The sequence below is a fragment of the Notothenia coriiceps genome, unplaced genomic scaffold (genome assembly GCF_000735185.1).
Source record: "Notothenia coriiceps isolate Sejong01 unplaced genomic scaffold, NC01 NC01_scaffold00035484, whole genome shotgun sequence".
In the NCBI taxonomy this organism is placed as follows: Eukaryota; Metazoa; Chordata; class Actinopteri; order Perciformes; family Nototheniidae; genus Notothenia; species Notothenia coriiceps.
Window position 1 is genome coordinate 667,237 of NW_011368185.1, and position 10,499 is coordinate 677,735.

Here is a 10,499-nt window from a genome sequence, read left to right on the forward strand (position 1 = left end):
ACACATATGTCCGTTTTTTAATGCTGTGGAACCAGGAAGGAAACATATTGCTGAGAGGAAGGAGAAAGTTTACAACACTTCCCTGGCAATGATGAGCACAAGCTTCCACTCACAGTCTGTTTATCGGGCTGTGTGAAACAGTTACATTGTTTCCATCCACAGCATTACATCCTCACATATCTTTATGAATCAGAAGTATTGTACTGATTCGCTCACTCCCTAGGCCTTTCATTTGTTGAAAAATAATTCAGGTATCCATCCGCTGATTTGGACCAATTTTGAAATGGATGGGTTCAATAAGTTTCATGAAAATTAGGCCAGTATCAATCAATCAATGTTTATTTATATAGCCCAATATCACAAATGTTACTTTTGTCTCAGTGGACTTCACAGTAGTTTTTTTCCTGTTCTCCTTGTGACAAAGAGGAATTGAAATCATTGGCAATGGTAATGATTTTACAGTAGGAGCAACTTAAAGACTGAAGTAAGCACTGAGACTTGTGGGATAATCTTGCAGGAGACTTTAAATGGAATAGATTAGATCTAAAAGAGGAGGTATTATTTTTAGGTTTTCTTTCATCATAATTTAGGCCTTGATGGCTTTTTTTTTTTATCTCCACACCGTTTTTGAATTAAACTCCAGTAAAGCTGTTAATTACAACCTAAAAATAAAAGGCTGGCACAGGCATTGGTAGTTGTAAGCTGAAGCGGTGCGGATGCCATGGAGCTCTTTTCAAACACTCCGCCCACAAACAAAGTCTGTTTAAAAAATGTGGAAGTTTGTATGGACTGTCAATGTCAACTGAAGTGGTTTGATACACCAATATCTCATGGTGGTTACAGGGAAGTCCAGGACATTAGTTGTATTTGTTCGTACAGCCTTGTGATCTGCAGATGTTTGTATGTTCTCTCCGCTCTAGGGTGACTGTGTTTGTTGGAAGGAGGAGAACATGATTCAGAGTTAAACCTGTAATCACTGGGCTTCAGAACAGAAGCCTTGCAGCTACGTCTACAAAAAAGCACTGATAAACTATCGCCAAAAGAGTACTTGTCTCTTGAGAAATACACTGTTGACATTGTCTTTCCATATATTTATAACAAGGCATATGAAATACAAAAAAAAACTAGGAGGGGAATTCCAGTAAGAAGAGAGTACAGTGGTTGCTGTTTGCGCAAAGAGGTTGTTGAACACCGGGAGCATAAATCACATGCAGCATCAGTATTTAGAACAAAAATGTTAAGGATGATGTTTAGATGTTACATGGGCGTAATTTCCACTGGGGACAGGGGGGACATGTCCCCCCCACTTTTCAAAATCCTGTTTGTGTCCCCCCCACTTTTCAAATGTGTTTATTGTTATTTTTTTACTCAAGTGCTCATCGTCACGGAGGAGCGTCTGTGTGTGTGTGGCACGAGCACTTAGATTGTAAACTTTAGTCCAAGTTATGTCATGGGTCTCAAACGGTTTGGTCATCTATGTAAAAAAATATTTCCATCTATTTAATATAGTTGTTCAAAATAAGTTAAGAAATCATTCCAATGTCCAGTAAAAAAATAAAAAACACAGTTTAAAAGGGGAGTGATTAGTCAAATATGCATAAATAAAAAGAAAGAATGCAGACTAGGTAAGATAGGAGAGAGGAGTATATCAAATATTTGTTATTGGTTGTGAGCATATTCTAATTGTTTTTGGAGTATTGAAATATATACAGTTCTGTTTCATATGACTGTTGAGAGCTTTATCCATAAATCTCTTAATTTCTGCACCAGATTGATGCCTTTAACTTTAATTTAAAGAAACAAATCTTCCCGGGGTGCATGCCCACGGACCCCCCTAGAGGATGTGAGGTCATCACAAATAAAACAGGTTCACATGGAAAGGACACTAGATAAGTTTCTGCACTCATTATATACACTACACATTTTTCTTGGATTCTTTAACAGCATAGTCCCTATATATATTTGCAGAAAGGCAGGAAATGGAATTAAATCGAGAACAATGTTTCATTGCGGAGGACCCCCTGTTTTGTCCCCCCCCCCACTTCTCAAACCAAAGTTACACCCTTGTGTTAGCATGTTCACTGGCAAAATCTTTCTGCAATAAAATGTGGATTTTACAGTCTGATATAAGGGTAAGCTGTATCCTAGACAGTGTTAAGAGTAGACAGGAAATGATTGCTCACACAGCAATGGGAAGTAGAGCTCACTGTTTGTCTGACTCTGTTGACCCTCCTTAAAAATGTTGCTTAACAAATCATGCATCATCTTGCAAGATGTATGAGTCACACTGGACTGAGTTCATGCGGCATGTGGAAACGTGGGAGGTACAAGCTTTTTTTCTGAATGAACCGGAAAAAAACATGTTTTTTCCTGCTTCATCAAGAAACCGGTGTTTATCAAAAGTTAATCTGTGTATTTGATCAATAGCAGTGGCTATGTTTCCTTGCCTGTAGACACACTAGAAAACATTAACAGTAGCAGTTTCTGTTTAAGCTTCATTCAGTAACCCGACAGCACCACACCTTGCTTTAATATGCAGTGTGTGCCATTACAACCACAGAGACAGGAGGAGGGCTTTACTTTACAGTGTGAAAGCTGGTGGAGTCAGAAGAGTTTATGAGCCTGTTGACAGAACAGTTTTTACATAAGGGTTGGATTTTTTTTTAAAACAACAACAACAACCAAAAGCATTAGCATGGGATTACAATCATCTGGATGTACCTGTTCCTTTGAATTGAAAGACAAACTGTGAATCCAGTTTTGAATGGGTTGGCCGGGAGGCATGTTTGAAAGTCAGTGATGTATGCCTCCATGTGATTTAGCATACACATCAGCATGACAAAAATGCAGGTTACACAATAACCTTTGTGTTATCACGTAACAGAGAGAACCCCAGAAGATACCTAACTCTTCTCAGACAGCGTCCTCAACGCGATTATATTAAAACACGAGATTTAACACGTGTTCATTAAACTTCCCCAAAAAAATGCCTTGCTTTAAAGCCATGTTTCAGAACAAACTGCATACGCTCATAATTAGCTTCCTAGTTGATACAAAGAGTAATACCGGTGTAAACTGTGGGTTTCTTTGATAAAACAGTTTAAGCGAAAACTTGTAATACAACATTGCCGGGGTCATAGCCAAAAACTTGATGGAGTTGCAACCACAGGTAACATTTTCAAATAAGGACAATGCACTTCTGTCAAGTGTCTCAGTCACTTAGGAAAGACATAACAAATAAGGTGTAAAACAAAAGGACTTGCCACATATATCAGTTAGAACTCTCCTTCTTTCCAGTGTTTTTGGTCACACGCCGTCCTGAAGTGTGTGTGTGAGCAGTGTGTCGGTCCTCAGTCCCTGACAGCAGGCAGCAGTGTTTCTGTGCAGCTCTATGGAGCAGCTGGGTCCAGTGTTAGAGGGCGGGGCTCAGGACACATCCCTGAGCACAGCTATGTATGCAGAGCAGGGCTGCTGTGAGTTCTCTTTCATCCAGAGGATCCACACTTCCTCTTGCCAAACACATAGTTCAATACTTATCCGACCACCCGCAGTCTGCTGATAGCCTGCTGGACAAAATGACTACTTACACAACAGGTTGGATTCATGGGGTTTAATCTTCATAGACTATATTCATTTAAACTTACTTTTTAATGTTAGAAACTGAATAAAAACTAGATTATTAAATACTAACATGTTTGTAAAAGCCTGTTCATGAGATTAAACTGAAATGTCGTGATGTTTATGAATTGTATGAAGAAATAGCTTAGACTCAGGCCAAATAAGTGGGAATATAAAGAGTGAAACCTATTTCTGATACAATACACGGGCCTTTCAGGTGTAGCTCCTCATTTTTGCGCCTTGCCCGGACCATAGTCAACACATTACACATTTTACAGCGTGTCAGCAGAAACTACAGTCCACGCAGCACATGGACAAAAGCATTGAAAATCTGAAAACGAGTGGGCAAAAAATGGAGACCCTGGTCTGAATATCTTTACCATGAAAGCAAATGTCGCCATCTTGAGGTCAGACTGTGAAACTACAGGAGACCAGTTAAGACTCGGAAATACGTTGAGCCCCGGGGAAATTGGAGTAGGTCGCCAGTTGAGTTGCTTCGATTGTAAGTTATTGAAACATTTTAAATACAAATGAAATACAAAATAGTATGTCAAATATTTTCGATGTACTTCAATAAATAGTATTACAATAAAATGAAAACAATATAAAAACGTATAACCAGTGTGTTGCACGGTTACAATAGTATTATTATTATTATTATTATTATTATTATTATTATTATTATTATTATTATTATTATTATTATTACAGGGCATAAATGTTCACCAAAAGTAAGAAAACACATTTCCTCACTAACCCATGGTAATTGTGACTTAGTTTGTCCACGTTTTAGATCTTTAATTTTTCTTTCTTGTTCCTTCTTTTCCTTAAACATTTTTCTACGCAATTCAATGGAGATTGGTGAATTTTTCTTTTTAATTATCACAGCTTTTGAACATGTTGGAAACAGTGCTTTAACTTCAGAACACACGTTTATTTTTTACTGAAATAGCCACTTTGGCTAATTTATTAATTACATTTAGAAACGATTTTTTTCATATATTCCAGTTTAAACCAGCTTCAGCTACTTTGAGTTGGTACCTGTTTAAGAGACGTTATGCATGAGGTGATGACCTCTCTGTGACGGATATCAGCTGTGGCGCTGTTTGTTTCTCAGCATCCCAGCCACACCCTCCTCACAGTGCAGCAACAGCAGCAGCAGCAGCAGCATGGTGATGAGGATGAGGATGGGGATGCAAGTCGCACTGCTTTTGGCTCTCACGGCTGTCTGCAATGGAATCCTCCCTGAGATAGTGTACTCAGGCATCAGTCACATCCTGCTGGATAATTCGGTCCAGGGAGGCACGGAGCAGGACAGCACGTTTGTGGAAGTGGAGCAGCTGCCAGAGGATCTGCAGCACAAGCCTGAGGATGCGTTTCATCAAGTAGGCAGACAGTTAGTCAGCATCTAGTTTTTACATGACATGGCATTATTTCACTGCTCACTTCAGATCAAGTGTATTTGTATACATAGTTGGCTGGTATAATGAGATCTATTTTTAGTGAGGAATAGACAGTTAAAAAAAGCAGCAGTGGCGGAGCTAGAATATGGGAGTGACTTCTTAATGCATAATTTTACCTCAAATCTGTATCTGATCATCTCTCCAATTCTTCTAGAAGGACAACGAGAGTGACAGTTCCAGCCCTCATCTCAATAACCTTCCTCCAAGTCATCACAACGAAACTGCTTCTGATAATGAATCCGTCCACACCTCAGTAGAACGGGTACGTTTAAAAACAGTAAACAAAAGTGAGATTGTGCTTGTTTCCCTTTGTGAATGAAACCTAACAGATGTCCCATCTTCACAAAGGAGACGAACCACATTACAACAGACACCCAGTTCAGTGACCTGGGGAACAATATTGATAATGTAAGTTTACCTATGGTCTTATATAATATGGACCAGAACACACATCTATCTTTAAGTAAAAAAATGATCAATATGTCTTAATGTCTGCCAGCATTAAACAGCCATCTACTTGGGATAATGCCCAGCTGATAAAAAGTGTGTGTAGGATGTGCAGTGTGTTCCTGTAATTATGCAGTGCATTTTTCAATGTGCTGACTGGCTTTTGGGGGAATTCACTTCACGGAAAAGCTTCCTATGCAAGTTATCATATTGCATCTTGATAACTTTTACATTTTTATTTTTAGAGTTTGTTTAACACACCGGATAAAAACTATTACCTGAATGACCTTGTCAGAATAATAATGATGTGGATCATCAACTTAGCATATTGCAAGTCTATATTTGTATTGTATTAAAAAATGTTTTACTTTGTTTAATGGCAGAAGAACTGGATTCTGTTTACCTACTGTACGTACTTTGGGACACTAGTCTGTCCCAGTTTCAAGAGTTAAAAATAAAACTCCTTATAAATATGTGGCAGCTTTAAATATTCAATAAAGAGTCACATTATAAACTGATGGGTGGGCAGACATTTTAAGACGGATATTTGCTTTGCATATTTTACAATAAAATGCATCATTTGAGTATTGATTGATTTGAGTAGATCATCAGGAAATCACGCATGTTCATGGAAACATAGACAACCTTCTTATTCCATGTGTTGGAGTTAGAAGTAAATCCTCTCTCTTGTGTCTAGGGATGCAGTGCTGATGGAGACTGTGGGAAGGACCGATATTGCCATCATGACACACACAACTCCAAGTGTCTGCCTTGTAAAGCAATCGATATGGTAGGTGAACTTTAGTAAATTTATGTGGACGACTGCACTATTTTGGTATTTATTTTCTCTAAAATGTTGCTTTCAAACACACACACACACACACACACACACACACACACACACACACACACACACACACACACACACACACACACACACACACACACACACACACACACACACACAGTCCCTTCTGGCGGGCTGGGGTTTCACTCGGACTGCATTGCAGCGTGTCCACAAGTGTAACCGGAGTGTGTTGTTTGTGAACACTCTGTCCTATGAGGTGCACATGAAAGAACATCATGTGTCAAGGTTAAATATGAGCTCTTCTTTACCCGCTGCTGTCTCTCTCAAAGGACGTCTACAACTAAAATATTATCAGTAATGAAAGTCTTCTCTCTAGAGAGTCAGCCATTGGTTTTATTTAAGACTACCCTACTGCTGCTTATTCTGTAGTGTCTTCATTGGATGAACTATGTAGCAGAGAGAAGCAGTGCAAAGAGATGAATATGCTGGCAGTCTGCCAAACACCGATACAGTGTACATTGATAATAAATACATAGAGGACAGGATCTGTGTCTCGGTAAATATGCTGCACTGGAAAACTCTGCATGGAAATAACCAGAACACTGTTGCCCGCATCCCCAAATTAACAATTCATAAAGGTTGTGTAGGAACAAGTTCTTATCTTACTGCTATCAGAGACCAGGTGACCCACGGATCTCATGTATATTTAATTTACAGAATTAGCAGACCTCACGCTAGAGATAATTATTGTCATTCACAGGGTGAGTTTCAGCCTTTTTAAACGCATGCCATGAGCTAATCTTTGTGACTTTAAGACACCTGTGTCACAAAGATAATTTGATTAACCATACTAACATCTTGGCTGTGTGGTGATATCATAGACTGTATACAGTAGGTAATTCCTGTGTAAATGCAAGGTTAGGAAAATTAAAAACATTGACTGAAATGATTATTGCAGAGAAAAATATTTTCTATACACCAAATGCAGCTGCCCGGCGTATCCAAGACTTGTATTTCAATCCTTTATAAAAAAAATAGCCCTGATGCATGCGGTACAGTGCAGCTGCGATTAGCGGTTATACATTGTTATTTTCATATTGTCATGTTGTCTGTACATCAATGTTTTCTTTTTCTTATTTTTCTTTGCGTCCATTTCCTTGCTTCTCTACATCATATAGAGCCATCTAGTGGTAAAACGTTGCATTTGTCACCTGTGAGTTGTTTTGCTTTTTTTGAAGGTATTTTCATTCATCTTGTATATCTACTAAAGGTTACACCCTGAATAAGATGTGTGTGCTCACGCATTGCCTATTTATTAATGCCACCATGAAATAGGAATTTGATTAAGGTTTTTATCACTTTTTGTCAGAAGAGTGCTTTTGACCTTTCTGCTTAAACCATTTTCTGTCTATTCTCTCAGTCCTGCACTAAGGACAAGGAGTGCTGTGGGGACCAGCTGTGTGTATGGGGTCAGTGCAGTGTGAATGCAACAAAAGGAGAGGCGGGCAGCACTTGTGAACATCAGACCGACTGCAGCCCGGACCTCTGCTGTCTTTTCCACAAAGGTACAGTTCAGCACACTGTTCACTGTATGCTGCTAAACTATTCTCTCTCTCGCAACATGTATCTGTGTGTGTTGTCCTTGTGTTCAGCGCTGCTCTTCCCTGTCTGCTCGACCAAGCCCATAGAGCGTGAGCGCTGCTTTGGGGCCTCCAACCACCTGCTGGAGATGCTGTCCTGGGACGTCCAGGACGATGGACCCAGGAAACATTGCCCCTGTGCAGGAAATCTCCACTGCCAGCATCTGGGGTGAGTGAAGTACATAATAGCATATCATTGTTTTTGACTAATCTATTCTCATAAAATCATTACAAATTGACATTAAAGGAATCCTTCACCCTCTGAGTTATCATTTGTTTATAATTACGCACCCAGTTTTACCTTGAACTGTGTTTTTGTCCCATGCCTCCAAGGTGAGTAACAAATCCAAAAACTGAAGAAAAGTATTGTATGAATTAAAGTAAATGGGGGCAGCGTTCAACAACAGCAAAACTACATCAAGCATCCTTTTACAAACCTCCACAACGTGTGTTACACAATCCAAGTTTGATTTATATCATCATATGTTCACTACTTTCAAAACATACAGCACACCTGCTCCAACGTGACTTTTTAAGCGTATGCCATAGTAAGGTTTAGTGAAAAAGCTTATGTTTTGGAAGTAGTGATTATACAACTGAGTAAATTAGACTTTATGAGATTATATCGCACATGTTATTAAAGACAGCCTGCTTGTAGTAAAGAGTGTTTTGTCCCTTTTTGGATTCTTTATTTACGGCGGAGGCACTAGAAATAAACATTTTCTTCAATAACTAAAGGACACACGGTGTAATCACTCCATTTAAAAACGGTTGACGGGGGAAGTATTCCTTTAAAGCTTTATATGCATTTTACTAAATGTCTTTATCCCCAATACTACACTGAGGTGCTCTGCTTTTCGACAGGCGAGGGTCCATGTGCCTTAAAGGAGAGGACTCGAGTGAAGAGGAATTGACAGACAGTCTGTACTCAGAGATAGACTATATCATCTGACCCTGGGGTCCCCACTGACTCCACAGCTTTGTTGCAAAGAGCATTTGCACTTTCTGTTTGCCAGCTTAATCCAAAGTGGTCAAGATACACAGCATGGAATATGAACAAAAATATATATTTTGAATTTGCTATTATTTAGACCTGAGGATAAAGGTAGATATAAAAAGGTACTAACAAAAAACAGAAATCATTATATTTGCAGTCCTGTGTGGATAATATTCCTCACTACTTAATGCATCATCTTAACTTCAACCCTTATCTAATGTCACAGCCATTCAATGGACAGTAACACAATACATCTTCTAGACACTGTATCTCTGTTGACTATTCACCTCACATCAGCTTTTTCTGTCATCTGTATGACCTATTACAGCTGATATCATGTTGAATTAGCAGCACTGCATTTTCTCAATTGAGACCAAAATAATACACCCAGTTTGCAATACGAGTTAACTAACTATGCACCAGGAAGGATGCACTGTGTACTGAATAGTAAAAGAAAAAAACAGTATCACAGGAGCATGCAATAATAGTATTATGTGAAGCTTTCAAGACTCCCTTGAGCAATACTTGTGTATGTCAGCACTCTGTGAAAGTATTAGGTTAACATGTAAATAGACAGTTGGTCATATTGCCACCCAGGACGCTCATTTGCTTCCTTGTGTGAGTGAGTGAATCTAATATCAATCCCCTGAAGGTATTCGGACCAAACCTCTTTTTCCTCTTCATTTTCCGTTAGCATTCCTGATGAAATGTTTTGGTTGCTTGATCCTAGCAATATCTGCTAAGTACTTATTATAGTAACGACATATACTGTACGCACAACAGGAGGAAACACTTTCCAACGTGCCACGTTGTTATATTTACTGTATGTATATATATTAATTGTATAATGTGCTTTTCTTGTGTTTATGTTTTTTCCTTTTCTATCAACTTATTTTAATTGTCTTTCAAGCAATATCTCGTATGTAACAGCGTGTCAACATATCAGATGTTGGTTCAACAACTGCTTATTCAAGTAAAATAATTAAACTATAGTCAACGGGACTTGGACCTTGTTTGAAAATGTAACAAATCCTGTATTAGCACTAATAAAATCGTATATTCTGAATACATTTATATTAGTTAATTTGTACTTTTTTGAATTCTCATCTATTAAATGTGGAAATATTAAAATGACAAAGCAATAACTGTTCTCTAACAATCACTTATCAGCCCAAAGATCTGGATCATCTCATCTAAAGTTATAATACTTTTATTTCATTTTGAGTTTTCATGTTTATGTGTGTTATTTTCAGATAACCTAATCAAGTTTTGATTTGTCAATGAGCTGTTGTCCACGCCTGTATCTCCAGCTAATGTGTTACACCTCATGTATGTGTTCTGTGTCTGCCATGTACAATGTGACTTCAGCATCCCGACAGGAGGGTGTGAAACAAATACAAGCTACAACTGATGCGAGTGTGAGTACAGCCGTTGTACTAGGAACTTGTGCGTGGTGTTAACTTACAAACAGCTCAAACTATCAAACATAACCTCTGTTTGAAGAACCCTTGCCTTTAGATAAATAA

The 10,499-nt window shown here is 38.6% G+C and overlaps 2 protein-coding genes across 8 annotated transcripts in view; one reads left to right on the forward strand and one right to left on the reverse strand.

Annotated features, from left to right (window-relative positions):
* mical2a (microtubule associated monooxygenase, calponin and LIM domain containing 2a) overlaps positions 1-3,433 on the reverse strand; it is a 33,553-nt gene extending 30,120 nt beyond the window's left edge. For 3 of the 6 annotated variants that reach the window (XM_010791515.1, XM_010791516.1, XM_010791511.1), the window contains exon 1: positions 3,264-3,433. The gene's annotated coding sequence lies outside the window, so the exon portion shown is untranslated. The remainder of the gene's footprint in view (positions 1-3,263) is intronic. The other 3 variants (XM_010791518.1, XM_010791517.1, XM_010791512.1) reach the window with 2 other exon arrangements.
* Positions 3,434-3,514: 81 nt separating this feature from the next.
* On the forward strand, positions 3,515-10,047 carry dkk3a (dickkopf WNT signaling pathway inhibitor 3a). Of its 2 annotated transcripts, XM_010791519.1 has the most exons (8): positions 3,515-3,594; positions 4,736-5,003; positions 5,236-5,343; positions 5,430-5,489; positions 6,226-6,318; positions 7,757-7,901; positions 7,989-8,145; positions 8,841-10,047. In XM_010791519.1, the coding sequence occupies exons 2-8, from the start codon at positions 4,788-4,790 to the stop codon at positions 8,926-8,928; spliced, it is 867 nt and encodes a 288-aa protein (XP_010789821.1). In that variant the 5' UTR covers positions 3,515-3,594; positions 4,736-4,787; the 3' UTR covers positions 8,929-10,047. The 2 variants fall into 2 exon arrangements, with proteins under 2 accessions (XP_010789821.1, XP_010789822.1); XM_010791520.1 differs by lacking the exon at positions 3,515-3,594 and having other exon boundaries at positions 4,711-5,003.
* The last annotated feature ends 452 nt before the right edge of the window (positions 10,048-10,499 follow it).

What these genes read in the sequence shown, in the direction of transcription:
- dkk3a (XM_010791519.1), top strand. Translation starts at nt 4,788, where the DNA reads ATGGTGATGAGGATGAGGATGGGGATGCAAGTCGCACTGCTTTTGGCT. An exon ending in CTGAGGATGCGTTTCATCAA is followed by an intron (nt 5,004 to 5,235) that starts GTAGGCAGACAG and finishes CAATTCTTCTAG; the next exon opens with AAGGACAACGAGAGTGACAG. An exon ending in CTTGTAAAGCAATCGATATG is followed by an intron (nt 6,319 to 7,756) that starts GTAGGTGAACTT and finishes CTATTCTCTCAG; the next exon opens with TCCTGCACTAAGGACAAGGA.